The sequence below is a fragment of the Chelon labrosus genome, assembly GCF_963514085.1.
Source record: "Chelon labrosus genome assembly, chromosome: 3".
Taxonomy (NCBI): domain Eukaryota; kingdom Metazoa; phylum Chordata; class Actinopteri; order Mugiliformes; family Mugilidae; genus Chelon; species Chelon labrosus.
In genome coordinates this window covers 23,057,774-23,077,372 of record NC_140339.1, presented here as the reverse complement: position 1 = coordinate 23,077,372, position 19,599 = coordinate 23,057,774, and the positions used below count along the sequence as shown (strand labels likewise).

Sequence of the window (19,599 nt, the reverse complement as noted above, 5' to 3'; positions counted from 1 at the left end):
AGTGTGCGTGATTGGGCACATGTGTGTTTATCATGATGCCTCACCTCAGCTCTCCCACAGCTTCCCAGCAGCTTCCCGAGGATGAAAGCGAGTGAAACCCCAGACTAGTGGGGCTCCACAGCCAATTAGGATTGTTTATTTAGCCAGCCACGGCCGCCTAACAGAACAGGAGCACACAGCCAGCCACACAGCCCTGCAGGGGAAACCTCTCCTCTCTTGCTTTCCCTCTTTTTCCACTCCTTTAAACTCCACTGGATCATCGCCTCTCTTGCCTTTCGTATCCCTCTTTGTCCTTCCTGCATTCCCCTCCAGTCAGATGCAACCTCTCCGAGACATTCCAGATGTCAATAGGTGTTAATAGTGATCACCATAACACTGGTTTGTGTGTTTGTTTACTGGTGCAAACGTTGCTTCTTGCATTGCTGCAGAGAATCCCTCTGTTATAAAGCACACACAAATGTTCACATGGGCTGGATCAGTGGTTATTTTCTCTCTCCGATGCTGTCATATTCATCCTCTGGTAACATAATAGTCCAGTTGTGGCAAGGCCTGTCATAGATTGTTGCGTTTCCCAGCAGTCGAGCATCTGCATTTATCCAGTGTTCCACAGCACATGACAATACTGTGGTTTCTGTCTGTCTGAGTTCTGCTGATTTCTGACCAGCCTTTTGTCTGGTGTTTTCATTGCAGAAAACTGACGTGGTGAGTTATCGCTACAAAGGATATCTCATGCATATTGGCACCAACCAACAGGAGAGTGAAACTAAATCAAACTCCCACATAGCCCTACATTTACACACATGAGTTACACACATTTCCCATCTCCGTTCTGCTTTGGTCCTTTCGTACCAACAATCCGAAATGCAAGTGCTTTTTTTTGTTTTGTTTCTGTTTTGCTGCTTGAGTTCACGTTCATGTAGGATTCAAAGGGGAGAGAAGCCATCAACCTGCATCCACTCCCTCATCCATCACTGTGAACAGGGCTCCACATCTTCTCCCCTTCTTTGCTTTTCACTCTTTAACCCCACATGTGTCCTTTTCTCCTTCCCGCTGCTGCTCTTTTTTCCTCCTTTTCTCATCAGCACAGACGTTCCATGATGGATTGGCTCACTGACTGATGCCCGAGGGGGATTTCAGTGTTGTGTGTGCATTGATGTGTGTGTTGCGGGTTAGTGGGGAGATGCAGGTATGTTGAACAGAGAGATGGGGTGAAGTGGAAACATGATATTCCATTACAACACATTTAGCTTGTGTACAGAAGTTTCACAGGGGGGAAAGTTAAGCCTTGATCGAATTATCTCCACCAATCATATCTTTGTCGTAGAAAAAAATCTATCTCCTCAGCAGAACTGAAAACATCCTGGGTTTTTGTTTTGTTTAGTTTTTTTTAGTCCAAACACAGTCATACACTCACACATATGCTTGCATAAAACCAAGTACACACATTCAACTCTATGGGTTTGTGTTTCCAGGAAAGTGGAAAATGTAAAAGGATCTTTGTGTACTTTGTGTACCCAGAGCTCCTGGGTAGGTGGGGAAGTACCTGTTTACTCCAACGCACACTCAGTAATCCAATCCAGTCATGTCAGACAGGTACTGAAGGGCATCAAACTCTCTGGGCAACAGGCCACCTTGAGAAAGTTCCCTCTGAGGTCAAGAAGCAGACAAACAAACCTCCTAAAAGTAAAAATAAAAAAATACAAAATCAGCACACAAACCGGACGAAGGCAACTTAGTGAGGCACACTGGATCACTTCTTGGGAGTCAGAGCTAGCAATGCACATCAAACTGACACATGCAGAGGTTGAGAGAGTTTGAGTTGGTTGAATCACAGAGAAGCTCAGAGTGGGAATAAAAGTCTGTTCACTGACTCGTTCCACATGGGTGCCTGCGGTTTGGGCATGTCGTGACCACGGTGCATGTGTGTGTGTGTGTTCTCTAATGTTCTCCAACACGGACATTGCTACGGGCAGGCAAATATCATGGAAACCAAAATCTGAATGACATCATTTTACAAGGCCTGATGGCGCTTTGGTGTGTAAACCTGGGTGGCTGAGAATTAGTACAAGACACCGTTGACTAATTTCTTTGCATTCCTGTGAGTGTACAGTGACCACCTGAACCCTGAACATGGCCTGTCAGAGAAGAAAAATAACCATTGGAAGTCTGTACTGGTGCTTCATTTTTGTTCAGTGCTCTCTCTCTCTCTCTCTCTCTCTCATACTCACTCATCAGAGAATGGACATGGGTCTTCTGAGGGTGTCCTGTGGTGTCTGGCAACAGAATGTTGTTAGTAGGGGCCTTTTTGTCCTATGGGTTGAGGGGAGGGGCCTCTGTGGATAATCCAACAGATACTTGATCAGATTGGGATCTAGTGAATTTAGAGGTCAAGTCAACAACATTGTGCTGTTTTTCATGTTTTTTTCTAGTTGTTGTATGTGCGTGTGTCAGGCTGCATCCTGCTGGGGATGGCTGCTGCCATCAAGGAGTGTGACGATTGCTAAGAAGATCAATGTAAAAGCGTCTTCTAATTATTTTAACTTACACCTTCTGCTCTTTGTGACAAAAAAAAAAGAACGTTAACAGTTCCCTTTGATCAGCGTCAATACTTCTTGCAGAATTAGTGTGTAAAAACTGAATTTCTGAAGTTTTCAGAACTTGAAGTCAACCCACAAACTGAAATCAACGTTGCTTGTGAAGAATTAAAGTAGATCTCAATGGCCAGTCTTGGTCGGGGTTTCATTTATGCACTGCTGAATGAACCAACAATTTCAAGTGAAAGTAAAATAAAAGACTTACAAATCTTAGAATACCCTCCATATTTAAAGATAAATTAGGTACACAGTCCAGTGATTATAAAGCTGTAATATAATTACAATTTTTAAGATCCAAAACTTGAGTGTGTGAAATCCTCCTACCATTCCACAATATTTTTTGGAGATGGTATTTCTCTGTTAGACAGAGGGGCCAGAGGTCAGCATGATTAAAATATATATCTTAGACTGGAGGTGTACACAAAAACTACTAAGAAAATCGAATAATTTCCAGTGAAACCTCTGACCCTTGTTACCCTTGTGGATGAAAAAATGCGGCTCATAAAATAATTTAAAAAAATAAATTAAATAAAAGTCGGTTGCACATCCAAGATGTTTGTTACCCCGAAGGCCTCATCCCTTTGTTCTGGCTGACAGATAATATACTGTAGACGGTCAAGCGCGATCAATCCCTCTCTTTTTCTTCCACTGCAGACACCTTTTAGAAAACACTGTCTGGACTGTGTTTGGGACATCACGGTCTTTCTCTCGCCGCTTCTGTCTCCCTGACTTACTGTCAGGCTGGCAGAGCTGTTGCCGGTCTGCAGACTGGCAGGGCTATTGTTTTCATTTCCCTTCCATTAAACACAGCCTTAGGAGAAAATAGAGGGAAAGTAGGAGAGGAGGGGTGGGCAACCATCTTGGGAGGATCTGTTGCTACTAGACAGCGTGTTTATCATAACAGCTGCTGTCCACAGGGGAAACTTGGCAGGCTACTTCAAAGGCTCATTCACAGCCCACCTCTACCATCTGACACACATACACAACCATGCATCCAAGCATACACACACACACTCACATGCTAACCTCCCATTCAGTGTGCAAAATATATTGAATTAAAATCCCTATAAAAGGCCAATTCTCAGGTTAAAGGAAGCTGCGTTCCAGGCCTGATTACCTAAGCTGTTAGCTCTCGGCAGTGAGGTCTGTTTTTACGATTGTTCTGGTTTTTCGTGTAAATGAATTAAAGTTCCATTTGAGTGGCGCCCCTTGTATTTGCCAACACATTCTTCAGATTGAGAGCTAAGCTGGCCTCGCTTCAACACATCTCTCTCACAGACTCTTGTTAATAGGCAGCAGTCCTCACGATTCCTCCCCTAAAGACAGAGAGAGAGAGAGACAGAGAGAGAGAGAGAGAGAGAGAAGGTCGAGGAAGCCAGCAAAAGCTTTTTTATACAGCACTTTTACCAGACTCCTCAAAGGCTCAGAGGATGAGGTTACAATTTATTTCCTCGTTAAGTCTCTCACTGCTCTTTGAGAAGAACCCAATCATGTTGCTCTGCTGCCATCGAGAGGCTGAGAACATCAACTACAGATTTCACACGCACAGTTACTGTACATACTGTATGGAAACGCTGCAAAAATGTTCAAATGCACATTTTAACATTCACATTTATACAAACAGAGAAACGCGTGGATACATTGTCAGTGTCTTTACTTTCTGGACCAAATATGCAATATCGATGTAACAGAGTGAAAGTTTGTAATACACACACTATTGTAGACTGTGCTTTCACAAAGAATAAAATATTTTTTGATTTTTCTCCTGCATGGACAGTCAGACACATTGCACGGACATTTGCGTTTTATAACATACATTTAACTCAAAAATACAACTGAAAGTGTGAGAAGTCTGTGAAGATTCTTCCAGGTAATGGTTGGTACAAAAAAACAAAAAAACAAAAACTAAATAAATGAAGCTAAAACAAGACCAATAGAGGGTCATTCATTAGGGTGTCACTGATGGTGGAAAAACCGGACCAGGTTGATGTGAACAACATCCTCCAATTACAGGAGAGTATGTGGATTTTTAACGGACCCTAGTAAAGTAGGTTTCAAGTGGATACCTGCAGGCTCAGTGTTGCGTCGTCACTTGATTCTGCAGTGAATGTACAAATATTCTGCGGTCTAGCTGTTAGCTTTTCATTACTGCGGGATAAAAAAACAAAAGCCTTTGGTTCCCTTTCATGGTGAACACATAATGAAAACTGAAACGGTGAGTAAATGTGGAAATGAGAGCTTATTATTGATCCACTTGGGTAAAGTCATCACCTTTTATTTACATGTCTGTGGTCAAAAACATTATTTTGATTGTTTTCTCATTCTTGTTTTTACGTTACTGTTTTACAATACTACTGTGACGTACCAGTTTACTCTTCTGTATCAATGTCACTTTAATTCACCACTCTTACTAAATACATTCATGTATGCGCTACTGTGTGCTTTTACTTGTATATATATATATATATATATATTATAGATTTCCTTGTGTGCTGGTGCTATAGTTTTTATTGTTATTGATGCTGAAGGAGAGAGCTACTAAACTGTATTTTATTGTTTTTACCAGACAATGACAATAAAAACGTCTTATTCTGATTCTTCTGGAGATGTTTGTGTCTATGCAGAAAATACATACGCTCTTCTCTACCTTGTGTCACATACATGAAAACACTCTTTCTTTTCTAGCTTATGGGGTTTTAAAATTATAATAATCTTTGAAAATCATGTAGCAAAAAGATCAAACAAACTAATTTTGGGAGCTACGTGAACTGGACAGTGTCGCTACGTCTGCCTTCTTTCTTCCTGCAGACAGTTTTATTGCCTTAAACTTTCACCAGTGCTCGCTCAGTGGCGTTGAAGTAAATGAAGAAGAGCTCTGCAGATCATCAAATGACTGAACCATGTCTGAGTTATTCAGATAACTCACCGCCAAATATATTGTTTCGTTCACTTCAAAGGACATTACATCGACTAACATTTGTCTCCTTGAGACTTACCATTATCATAACCATTCGTGCTTGACACCAACTCTTATGCTAACCTTACTGTTTGACATTGTGGGGGACTTTCTTTCCACGAAAGTGAAGACACTATGAATGAAACACTTTCCACTGTGTCTTTTTTATGACGGGCCATGAGAGAACAGACTTTAATATGGTTGTCTGTCAGTGTGTGTGTCTGCTCAGAAACAATGACTTTTTTTATTTGTTTGTTTATGCTGTATGCTTCAGTAAACTATTAACTATAATGGGAAACATATAATTCCCACTAGGCAGCCTATAATTTAAAACCACACATCATGAATGCTAAAAACTTCCTTTTGCTTCCAGTGAATAAATTCACTGATGATAAACAGCCCAGCGGTGGCCACTGAACGTGAACAATACTGCTGATGACCTGAGGCCGTGCATCCAAACACAAGTTTTTGGTTCTTGTTTGTGCATCACAGGAATACATAAATGCAATTATATCTGTTGCCACATGCTGTGATATCAATCACTGTATAGTTCACACACAAGAAAAACACACATATGCATAGAGATACATCCGGTCCGATCAATGCAAAATGCAAAGTTCGCTGTGCAGCAGTTATTTTCAGCTTCCTGCCATGTCTGAGGTCAGTGTGGCTTAACATTTTGAGTTTGATAATAGCTGCTTTAAATGAGGGACATGCCTTTTTCAAACCACTACCATAAATAATGGTTAACACTTTCGGATTTTCTTACAAAGAGTCTGAGTGGCTAGGCGTGTCTGTGTGTCTGTCTGTCTGTCTGTCTGTCTGTCTGTTGTGTGCCTGAATCTCTCCCTGCTGTCCCTAAGGCTGCCCAGCTGAAACAACACAGACTAGAGGACACTTAAGAGCCCTGCTCTATCCTCTCTCACTCAGCACTGCCAAAATCGTGAGCCCTCCACTCATCTCCTGCCAAAACCTCTTCCTCACACGGAAGTGTCAGCTCTGCCTGACGGCTGCTGTGACGAATTAGCTCCAAACTTCCTTGTTCAAATTAACATCTGTAGTGTACAGAGGAAAGGGGCAGGCGCATCAGCGTGGTTAACCCAAAGGCACGGCCGTCGGACTACCTCACCACATTAGGACCTCGCATAAGATGAATGGTCACCATGGCAACAGTGGAGTCTTTCAAGAGAAGAAAGCAAAAGAGAGCGAGGGAGAGGATGTAACAGATTAGCACACCTGGTGACATAACAAAGCAGTGCTGATGGCTACGTAAACATGTCTGTACAATGTTGTTAACTGTAAATCACAGTGTGTGTGGTCCCTCCCCGTGTTGTCATCATCCTCCTCCATAATAAGAGATGGATTCATTAGAATACATGCACGAGGGAGAACGCAGTGCTGACAGTCTGAACGTGCTCTGTCTGCACGCTTCACATTATCACAAACTTGAAACTAACACACACAAACTTGAAACTAATATAGAGACCAGATGGTACTGCGCGTGACTGGGTGAGAGGGGAGAGAGTGCACAGTCCTTCAGACAGATGGAGGCAGTGACGCTGTTTCTGAAGACAGGGCCCCAGAGACAGGGGCAGTCGCCTGTATATCTGCTGCCAGTGGCCTCATATTCTGGGCTTTGTTCTCTTTAATCTTCTAACCTGTGGAGCATCCAGACAAATGAGGCACATTAAGAAGCTGCGAGCAAGAACACCATCCCTCAGATGTGGCACCAACAAAGCCTTGTTCATTAACCTGACTTTTGCTGAGGCTTTACACAATGTTAAAAGGATTTGGCTATGTGTAAGACTGGTGGGTTGTGTTGAAAGGCAAATGTGGCTTTTGCAATATCAACAGCGACACAGGATTAAAGACAGTTATCAGCCATGGCGGCGTGAGTCGTCAGTATTTAAGGATTTACATGGGAGCATGGGAGAATGAATTGTGCCCTAAGAGACAGTGTCATTGGTGTGTGAACATGTGACGTAGCCTGATCCTCTGTAGCTCCTGCAGCAACGCAGACTATTTGACAATATTGTTTTTGCACAAAAGAGGGCAGCAGAGAGTGGGCTTCAGTCCTCAGGAGTACAAGCCACAATATGCGGCCTCAGTGCACACATGCATGAAGAGATCATCATCACACCGAAATACTTTCTTCTACACGTGTGCACATGCTTAAAAAAACCTGCCTTTGCACACAAAACAATGGAGCACTGCTAAGGATGACAGTGTCATGTCTAACTCAGCTTTAATGCCCTGGTAATTAAGCAAGTAACAAAAATACGTAAACAGAATTACTATTCATAACGTTAAAATTATTTATAAATTTATGTTTACAATGCTTTGTAAGACAAGACAAGACAAGACAAGACAAGGCTTTATTTATCCCACAGTGGGGAAATTTGCAGTGTTGCAGCAGCACGTTTTAAGAACATTGCACACAAGAGATGGAAAAGTAAACATTAAATAAATACGAAAAACACCTAATTAAATTAAATACAACTTTATTCATACATACATGGTCTACTGGGAGTAGGCTTGGTTGTACAGTCTCACAGCAACGGGAAGAAAAATGTGTGAATACTATAAATATCAGTAAACCACTGTTTTAATTTATAAACCAAAGTGATTACGTTAACTGTCAAATGTGTACACATCTGTATTAAAAGGTCCAGAAGCAAATAGAAACAGATCTTGAGAAGGATGAAAGTGACAAGTGTTCACCATGCTAGATAGAACTACACTAAACTGCAGTGATGCTGAACTTATACAAGCAGCCACACATCAGCATCTACCTCAGTGGAGTGTGTATTAGCAGCTGAGCTAAGGGTCAGTGGCTGAGGAAGACTACGTCCAGTCACACATTCACTCCATGTGACCTGTCAGCGTCTGCAGGAGACACTCACAGAGACATAACAGAGTGCTTTGGGATTGAAGCCAGACACGCAGAGAAGTGTGTTAGAGTGCAGCAATATAATTATTTCATGAGACCTGTTGTGAGTGCACTGCACCCAGAGGCCACAGGGCTAACAGAGATGTAGCCACTAAGGAGAAAACGATACGTTTCAGGTCACCATAAGGCAGACCAACACAGAGGGGGCATCTTAAATATACACACGGCTCTCTCTCTCACGCATAAATCTGTACACAAACTCACTGTATTTTTATGCATGGCTGTGCATGGCTGCCGCTTCATTCGTGATGCATCTCAAATCTCTAACGCCCATCTGCAGGAGACAGAGGAGGCCCGCTACACAAGCTAACAAATATTTGTACTGACAGCGGTCACGTTTTGCTGAATCACTCACGCGCCTGCTCCTGCTCCTAAAGAGCAGACAGAGTCTTTATTTGGAAATAAGGGTGGGGGTGCCAGTCAGTGACGTCACTCCCTGGGCCAAAGTGCCCATGGCATCCCTATGGAGTTGACAGAGGTGGAGAGGCTGCTAAAGTCACCCCACTGAGCCTGTACAGCAACACACAGCTAGAGACAGGCTGCCTCCTTAACTCCTGTTACAGACACACTAGGCAGCTCTTTTTAGCACTGCTGAGTACTGTTAAGGGTGACCTTCTCCATATGCTGCCGAGCTGTATTCTCTACAGCTATCTCTCTCTAGCACACGACTGACACTAAGTGTATAATTTATAGAAAATGAATGTATTTGCATGCAAATACAGGTGATTAACGTCTGTTCTATCATGTACTGAGTGCAGCTACCACCATCTGAAAAACGTCATACTAGACAGAGTGGTACACAGCTCAACCAACGAGTTCACACTGTCGCTCCCACCCCCTTTTATCTGTATCCACCAACCACAACCACATGACAGTGTTACTGACTGACATTTACTTGTTATCGTTTAGATTGTTAAGCTGTCTTGCCAGCTAGTCATCCAGCTCACCCTGGCCAGTGATTATAACCGTGTGGACTTTGACCTTTTTAGGTATTTTAGCTGCTTAACTGTAGAATGATGATGAAGACAAATGTGAGAGCTGCTACAAAGTGCCCAGCATGAGTCATGCTCATGTGGCTGCATGGGAACAAAATTTCCTGCGGCCTGCTTTCTAAATCACGTGGAGGGTCTTCCCAGGACTGAACCTGAATCTGTCACATCTGACAGTGCCAGAAGTCCACTTCTGGTCATGCAGTGTGTATTTTTATCATCAGTGCGTAATATCCAAGAAATGGTCCTATTGTTTTTCAGATGTTTTCAGTTTTCCATACTTGCCACAACAGTTAGTTATATAGGTACGTGCACACACAGCCACCATGGCAGATCACTGCATTTGTTGCCAATATTGGCTGAAGAGAACATCTATATTGTGTCCTCCTGTGCTTATCTTGGCACGATAGGAAGGACATTTTTAGGGTGGCAATGGCAGACCTGTCAGCTGAGAACTGATGACTTTTAACGTTCCACTGATTATCTCCTCTGAACACATGGCCATTCTAGGCACTTGTGTGTGCACTTCGGTGTGTGCTTTTACGTAAGTGCTGACCAAGTTGTTGTTCTTCACCTGTTTGTCAGCGAGATGGGTTGTTTTTTTTCTTTTTGTTCATGAAGGAGTGGGAATAGTCGTGACCGGTAGATTATTTATGAGTGTTCCTCACTGGTGCCAGTGCGAGAGATTTACTGTGTCTGCACTAGTCTGAATGTTCAATTTGTTAGTGGAATAGCAGAATATAGTCAGAGAGAGGAACAAGTACTGTGTGGCTGAAGGGAGAAGGAGAAAAGAGTGAACAAAAGAAACATTTGCTTTATTAAAGTGCATGAGCAAATGTACACGATGAGAAGCAGACAGGAATCTGAACAGCATATAAAATAACATGAGAACTAGAAAACCCGAATGAATGGTGCAGAATGATGGGAAAGAAAATGAATGAAAATGTTCAATTGATGGAGGAAATGTTATGCTGTGCCTTTTGTTTTATTCAGAGTGATATTCCCTGATGCAATAACGGTACAGTGCTCATATGAAAGCGAACTTCTGTGTTCCATTATACAAGGTCTGGTAGCCCTCTGAGCTCTAGAAGGAGATCAGCAGCATACTAATCAGTCACTGAGAGGACGGCCTATACAGCTCTTAGGAGTCACAATGGGCACACGACGGATAAGACGACAACATCGGTTACAGCATAGCCCATCTGTTGTACAGCACAACTGCTCTTGCAGTGAGCAAGTCTTTGGTTAAACAATACTGAACACATAGAGAAAACTGTATTATTTAATGCTAACATTGTAATCCACAGTAGCTACATTTAACAGAAATCCAACCACATAACAGTGTTACTGACTGACATTTACTTGTTATCATTTAGATTGTTAAGTTGTCTTGCCAGCAGGTTGGAGAACCAACAGTAAATGAAACATTTTATTCATTGATACTAACTAATAGATATTGGTATTATTGTTTGAAAGTAGTTTTTAGAATCAGGAAATAGCGTAACATGCTCCACCCGCTTGCAACATCACACTGCACTCTTCCTTGAAGCTTTGTGTGTTGTTGTCATGATCCCTCCACACAGTTAAACAACAAATAACTCTCCTCACACCTGAACTGTACCTCCTGGGAGTCATTGATGGAAGATTACTTTTTTTTTTAATCAGATGATGAGCTGATCTTCTGTCCTAGCTGACATTAGGGTGCGCTGTAAAATGTATCCAAAGAGGACAATGGTGAAAGGTTCATTTTGGGAAAGGTTGGATGCTCAAAATACATTTGTATCTATCAATACGTTACTTTTACAAATGTCCACATATTCTTGAGTAAAATGTCAGGGTCAAGTCTGGACAGTTTTCTGCTTTAGTGAAATAATTCTTCATCATTCAGACTAGTCAAAATACAGCCATCTATGAACATGGTATAATTCTTTGTTTCTATGATGGAAGTTGTTTTCTAAATCCTGTAATTATATCTCCCTGATCTGTGGTATGCAGCTGTGGCACAAGGCCATTGTTTGGTTGGGAAAGTGTTTCCTACGAAGTCTCTCTTAGTTCCTTCACCATGTCTAAATATGGAAGCACAGCGAAACAAACAATCTTGTCTTTGACATTTAAAGATAGTGGAAACTTCCACTGAGAGTTTGTGCCAAAAACTAGGACTGCCACATCTATCAATATTTCACAATGCCTTTATGAATTTTTTGTAAAGTATAAAACCACACGTGACCTTTTCACAAGAGAAACTGCATTTTACATGTTATACATTTGCATGCATGTGTGGGTTTCTGCTCATTTTATAAGTCAAACCCTTGCTTTTGGACCTTTCACCTGGGAAATGCTCTAACATGATGTTGCAGCAACAGAACATGTGTATTAGATTAAGAGGAAAATTAAATCAATATACACTCGGAGGAAGAAATAATGTTTAAAAATGAACATAAAATGGTAAAAAAAAAAAGAAGGCTTGGTTAAAAAAAGGAAAAAAGACGTGTGAGGTAAAGATGAAAAGAAACGTCTACAGTTTGATGAAGACTGTCAAGAGACTGAAGACTCTTGTCAGAGTGGTTTTGACCTCTCTGAGTAACTTTCGAGCACATTTTTAATAATCTTTCAGGCTCACCAACATGATAGATAAGCGGAGGAATGGAAACGGAACAGCTGTGGTCAAGGGAAAAGTAATGCCGCCTTAGTTAGACGTATTCAAAACAACACAATGAATTTTCCATAGTTGAAAAGATCATTTATCCAATTAATTATTCAGGTGTAGTGCTCACAGAGACGAGGTTAAGGCTACGCCCTACGCTGTAGCCCTGGCTGCTGCTGAGTCATGATCTCATGGCACCGTATCTGAATGCTTCATATAAATATAAATGATTTAAACTGAAAATCATGAATTTGTGTGCATAAAAGCAGCACCGTTATTGTAGCCGAAGGCACGTTTTGTATGAGGTGGGAGAAGATGCGCAGGTGGGATGAAAACGGCTGTGGGTCTGTGGCTGCAGTCTAATAAAGCCAGAGGCCCGAGGGAGAGAATGATCAGAGCGTCATCATCACATGAACACAGCAGTTATGTAAGCGGCTGTTGTTACACAGCATGACAATGTTGCCTGATTACCTCTGCTTGGTAATTACACAGCCAACACCGCATGCACTTTGCTGATACACACGATGTTTTGTCGTTTTTTTTCTCCTGCACGTAGCTGGAACTACATCAATGCCAAAACTTTGCTGTGACATGATTGGCTGATGTTAATATACTGTATCTAATGCATCTTCCAAAAAGTCAGACAAGATAAATGTGCCACACTGCAGTCAAATCAAACAGAACACATCTCAATTCCCTGCTTCACCACTTGCTGATGCTTGACTGTTTGAATCGCCGTTTATCTGTATTCTGGGGAATTATGTGATTTTCCACTTGGAACAAGCTGCTGAGTAGCTCTGAACACAGAATTAAAGTGGAGTCTCACAGCAGGTTTTTATTGACCAGCCATATGGATGCACACTGGTTGGTTTGCTGAAAGCACTGAGCTGGTGTGCAGAGCAGCTACAAGCTGTCAGGAGGCCCTCGACATGAGCAAGTAAGCAAAGTTCGACTTCCTAACTTCCTTTGACTGGGAGCCAACACAGCTCACTCATCACTCTCTGGGGGTTAACATGAAGATTAAGCAGGATCGTGTTCTAAAACCCCCCGAAAACACCACCCACGTGTTCATACGGTGTTGTTATCCACCATTTAATGCCTTAGATGCACTCTAGAGACTCTGTGGCTTTATTTAATTTCATGCTTATTGTATATGAATTAAAATTTAAAGAGAACACTGGTTTGGTTATTAGAAATCAAAGAGTTGTAGATTGATTGTCATTTGATATGTATTAACCCCACTATCTTATAACAGCAAAGCATCTCGTAGAAATATGATGATTCAGCTAATAAGCTCTATGCATATATGATCATTAGTTATCATATATTAGGCTGTGGGGATGTTACAGTGATCTTAAGATTGTAGACTGTGAAGCTTTAAAACAACTAACTAGAAAACACACAGCTGCATTAAGTTTGTCCAAAATAAATCACATGCGATTTTCCTTCAACCCTTCCCATTCGTTCAAAGGAGTAAGGCGTAATAAAAACGTACAACTTTTCATTAGATCTCTACATGCTCTGTTATTGGCTGCTTATTGCGTCTTTGCCCAGCTCTTGCTGCAATTTCTCTTGCTTCAGGCTACAACCCCTCCCCTTTACAAACAGAGGGGGTGTGGTGTCAGACTGCAATCGATTCAAGGACGCGTCCGCAGCCATGTCTACAATGGCGATGGCTCCAGCCCACTGCAGTGTCCCGCTTTATGAATGGAAGGAGAAGCAGGCACTCAGCTGACCAATTAGCCCTCACAGCTCTGCAGCCACACACGGTGCAAATGCAACAGCTATGTTAAATGAAGGCTCATTTTTAGAGATTGCATTGGGAGAATGTGAGCTTAAAGAACTCACATAAGGTAAAGAACTCACATAAGGTTTAGCTTCCATCGCAAATGCCTTTATTAACCATTGTTATAATAAAATACAGGTTACATTAAAATCTAAACATAAAAATAAAGGTATCTTTTAGTCGTACATGCAAACATGGTTCAAATTTACTGGGGACAGCTCACAGTGCAGATGTTACAACACAAAAGAATGGTTGCATAGGAATTACAGTTAAAACAAACGTCTCACAGACAAGAAAGCAAACCCAGAAAAACCATCAGTGCCATAAAACTGTTCTAAGTTAGACAGAAGTGATTTAAGCTTTCCGCAACGTGAGGAAATAGCAGAACATCATGACAAAGAATGGAAAACATTTTGTTCAGTAGCAGTTCACAGGAGAAGCTTTCATATACAGTATATATATTCATATACTACACCCTTTTCATTATCCTTGCAGCATCAGACCTGCTATGACTGAGTTAGCTCAGCATCATACAATCATAAGTCGCTCGTGCCAAAAGCTATCAAACACCAAAGTGCATCTAATGTTGCCTATCTCGCCCAGATATGTCTCTCATCATTGTCCTTACACATTCTCACATTATTTCTCAACAAACAAACACTTGCCATCTTCCTCTTCTCTTTCATGTCCCTTAATAAAACCACAGTTTAGTAAGGCATCGTGCACTTGAAGATGTACACGTAGAGTTTCCAATAGACTAATTTCTCTTAGATACACTGTTCACATTTCAGTAGATGCTAAGGAAAAATCTTATTGTATGTTTTGAGACAAAATGTCATCAGTATTGCCAATTTTAACATATTTTAAAGACTAGTAAGTGTGCTTTAAGGAGATAGTTTTTTTTTTTTTAAATGTCACGGGATCATATCCACCAATGATCACCAGTCCCATCTCTCAGCTCTGCTTTTAAAATGCTACAAAGTACACACAACACAGAACAGTAATAGGAAGACATTCAATATGAAACATTAAGACATTTACATACATATCCATATACCAGTGAGCTCTGATGCAAACTGTTTTGAATACACTGAGGTGAAAATCTAATCAAACCAGAAGCCCTTTATCTTCTTTAAGACAGGGATGCACCAATAACAACAGCAGTGCAGGGGATACAACCGTGTCCCCTAAACATCAACAAATCTAACAGGAATGTGGTATCTTAAAAGGCAACATTTTCAAATATGTATTTTTGTCGAACAACCTCAACACAATAATGTTGTCTAACAGACAAAATCTGATCAGCTGTCAGCCAAATGTTAAAAATCACACACTGTGCTGACAGTGATTAATTGGTATTGATGCATCTCTCTGTGCCCTCATCAGTCACCTCAGCCTGGATAATTCATGCTTTCTGGTATTGCGCTGCATGGATGGTCGAACGTAGTTTACATAGACCAGAGCAGACAATTTGCAAATAGCCACTGGTTTAACAACATATGATACAATAAGCGCTGCCTTTAATATCCACAATGCATTTAAATACAGAAATGAGAGAAGTGCAGCTCTTTGCATGATACATCTAAACAGCATGGTAGCCGCTATCATCTCAGCGCTGATCTTCTCCCATCTCCCTATCGTCAGGTATAGATAGCACTTTAGTTCTGACATAAGTTATGTCATATTTAGAGACTAAAGGTACAGATGGATTCACAGTGGAACTGCTCCAAAAACTAAGTAGTTTACAGGAACGGTTTCCATCCTCATGCCGACCTGATGGCCTGAATAAATGGAGCGCTTCCCTCGGAGGCCCTGATGATGTAAACAAAAGCCAAAGTGATGCTCAGATTACAGGCAGAGCACTGGAATTAAAAGCACCAAGCCTGTTGTTCCCCCGGTCGTCGGAGTTGAAACTTTCTACACAAACACAGATATTACGTTACGAGTTTTTGAAAAGCATGGTGAATATATGCATTTAAGTGCACACATTTAGGAGACACAAGCTGGGTTTTTTTTGCCATAAAGACAAACTACATAAAATGTTTTGGAGCTGATTTTGAAGACTACTCCCCCCGCGCCCACTGAATTCATTAAAAGCATATAGACGCAGGCATAAAGTGTCATCTAAAAAAAAAAGGCAAACTGAATGGTATGGAATTCAAGACCGTAAAAGTCAGCCAGTGAGGTGGTTCAAACCATTTCGGCCATGCGTTGGGAGAGTGAGGAGCAGCACTATTCCTACACAGTATGACTATATGCACATTTACAGCAGCGGAGACTGGGTTCATAGCTACTTTGTCTAGAGACAGAATTGTTCTGTGAAAAAACACAGATACACAGTGCAAGCACTGAGTTCAAAATAGACAAATGTACAATAATACATTTTCTGTGTGCAGGTATCAGTTAGAAAATAATTGCTGTGAAAATAAAGTCTATTCTGCAACGATCAACCTGAAGAAGAGAAGGTCCACAAGTAATCTGAGGTAAATTTAACCTTTCATACAGTCGCTGAATGTATTTTTCTTTTTCTTTTTATAAGAACAACAGCCATGTTGGAGGTGCCCATTCAGAAAAGGACAACAAATCACAACAAAATGTCTTGAATGTCAGCCTTTATAAACACAGCCGCTACGGTTTAGAGGTATATGAATTATGCAGTTATACTTCAAGATTTCTTCTAGAGATATGTGGGTATTAGTTTACCAGAATTTGGTTAGACCTCTTTCATTTTTAAATTTGAAAATTATAAATATTTAATCGTTTTTACATGAATGCAACAAAAATGGCTGCTGAACAGCTGCAAATTAAGGGCCAAACGGCAGTTGCTGTTGTTTTAGACTCATTATGGTGTCCCTGGATCCTTGTTCAGTGATGATATCTAAAAACACGATTTTATTCAAGCCTTTATGGAGCAATACTGTACAACATTCAATGTACAACTTCCTACATCATGGCTTAGAATAAGGCATTTTAATGGCATGACAGTGGGAAATTACACATTGAAATTTTCAATAAAATATACTTCTGCATATTTCTCTTCTGTCTAGGTAAGACGTGTGTTCACCCCAGTCTGCAGGGGACCACAAGAGGAGTATGCCACTTCGCTTTTGTTTGGAGTTCACATCATCCCGGATGTGATGCTTCCTGCTTCCCATTGAGTCGTTGTGTTTGCACGCGTGCAAAACAAAGCAGACAATTTCCACAACACCATTGCGTCAAATAGATTTACAAGAACTCCTGAAATGAGTCGTGATGCCTGGAGTTGGCATGGCCCGGCACGTTTTCCGTGGCACGTGTTATTACATTACATAACGTGAGCATGCCCTCCCAAAGGGCACCCAGCTGCAGAGAGCCCTGACATCAAGGCAAAAATGTCTAACAGCATCCCACACCGGGAACCTATCAGGCTTACACAGTAGCTTGAAACACGCGATGTGTTATCACAGCAGGGAAGAAATGTTGTGAGGAAATATGTTCTGTGTCAGGTCATGTGTGTAACAAGAGCAAGGGGGAAAAACATTTTTAACAGGCTACAGTCATAAATAAGCTACACCGGGAATCGGTTACGCACAAGTGTACCAATGCAGAGCTCAGATAAAGTGAATCCATCCATTTTCCCATTCCCGCGGCGGAGACATCTTGAACCCGTGACGCCGCACTTTGTAATTGTTCCCATTATTATTGTCCCAGAATTCCAGCCCGCCGACACAGTATTTTATTGCAAACTGCAGTGTGCCTCCGTTGTCTAAGTAGGTAGGCATAACGATCTTGAAACAGAACCTGTCAGTGACACCATCGCTTGAGTCGGGGACATAGGATGCCAGACTGTCCATAAACGTTATCCAGTTGTTTAGGGAATACCGCAAGGAGACGCTCTTCTCAAAAGCCAGATTCAACACGCGCACAAACCCGGAGAGGCTGAATTCGTTTGCCTCCACGCTCTCCAGCAGCACTTTCACCTCCCTCACTTTCTGCTCAAAGCCGGGTAATGTGCCTGGGTTGGTGAATTGCAACTCCATGAACACAGACTGTGAAGGAGCCCGGGGGAATTTTGTGTCCAAATGATTGAGGTGAAGGGGTCCTTTGGGTAATTTTGCCAATATGCGCTCCGGCACCTCTGGAACATCTGTATCATCGAAGTGCTTCACTGAAGTGAGCTCCAAGCCCAGTGAGTCTGCGAATCGGACCTTCTTCTGACTGGTTGGACTTCTGGTGCGGGAGACTTCTAACTTTGCTCGCTCTGTGGGTGTAGGCAGCGACTTGCACCTCCGTCGCAGATTTGGGCTCTGTGGGGGCTTCAAGGAGATCTCTCTGCCCCGTGGTCTCTCGTCCACCACTGGGCTCTCGATAGGCTCACACGTACCGTTCACCAGATCAAAATCTTCCCCATCTTCAAGTCTCGGGTTCGCTGCAGCCAGACTCCCGAACAGTCCAGCTATGCAGCTGTAGTTCCTGGGCAGGCAGTTCTTTGGGGGCAGCATGACGACGACAGGGTGCACAGACTCCGCTTCCATAAAACGCAACAGTGCCTGCACTGCAGACCCTAAGTACTGGTCGCGATGATAAACGCCGGCGAGTCGAGGAACGGAGCAGTCAGGTGTCAGTGTCCCTCTCGCGGATAGGTGCTCCGGTTGCGTCAGAAGCTGACACTCTGCGGTCCTGGGCCAATAAACCAGGCTGTTTTTGTTAGGTAGCAAAGTACAAGTTTGTTCCTGGAGATGGATCACTTTAAAAACGTGATGTTCGTTTAGATGTTAAATTAATGCAAAAGAAAAAAAGAAAAAGAGAACCCCTTCCTCTTCGCTGCATGTATGGCTCGCTTCAATAACATGATGAACATGGCTCTCATGTCCTCTCACAGCTGACTTGCATGGGGAAGAGTTTGACGTAGACTGTGGGTTTGTGCTACGTGCAGAAGTGAACATCGCACCTAACCAAAATGGTTTCCTCCCTCACAGGGTTTAAACACGGTTACTTCCCCATTTTCACATTAGGGTATTGTTTATAAACCACCTCGTTGGCCCTTAGAAAATAAATAATTAGATTTTAAAATATTATAATTGCATTTTGGCCTTGGCACAGTGAAGCTTTTTAGCTTTACAATTAAGCCTACTGACTGTTTCCGTTCAAGAAGTTCGATTCTTTTTAGTTTATTACTTCTCATTTCTGTGTGTATCTCCTGATAATCGATGGGGCACCATGAAAATTATGAATTAAACTATCGCGTAATCAGAGGCCATAGACAGAGGCCGCCACAGTACCAGTTCCTCCTCAGCAGTCTGCGCTGCAGCAGTTGCGCATCCATCCCTCCCCTTTCCGCCACGTCACGCCCTCCCGGTAACCATGACGACGGCGTTACAGCTCGCCTCTAAAGGCATTCACTTGTTCTGTTTTGAGAAACTCTGCGAACCAAAAAAGAAAACTAACAGAACAAAGAGTAGCAGCTTTCTTTCTTTTCTTTTTTTTTTTTTTTATTCAGATTTCTGATGCGGGAATAAACCAACGTGGATCTAGTTTGTTTTATTTTGGTGAGCGGTAGTTTTGTTCAGTTTCTGCTGTTTAAAGCGTGCGTGTTTGTGCGATCTGATTTTTTTTTTTTTTTTTTGGTGTATTCGCCATGAAGTGAACGGCTACTAACCGCATCATGGTGCCTTTAAAAGAAGAGGATCACTCAGCTGTG

At 42.0% G+C, this 19,599-nt stretch overlaps 1 protein-coding gene across 1 annotated transcript; it reads right to left on the bottom strand.

The window, feature by feature from the left end:
- Positions 1–15,881: 15,881 nt before the first annotated feature.
- LOC311485971 (protein phosphatase 1 regulatory subunit 3E) lies at positions 15,882–18,728 on the bottom strand (the record flags this gene model as incomplete). The annotated part of the gene is given in 2 exon segments (XM_084541713.1): positions 15,882–18,652; positions 18,654–18,728. Coding segments are annotated over 2 exon segments (1,218 nt in total). The 3' UTR covers positions 15,882–17,509.
- Positions 18,729–19,599: the final 871 nt, after the last annotated feature.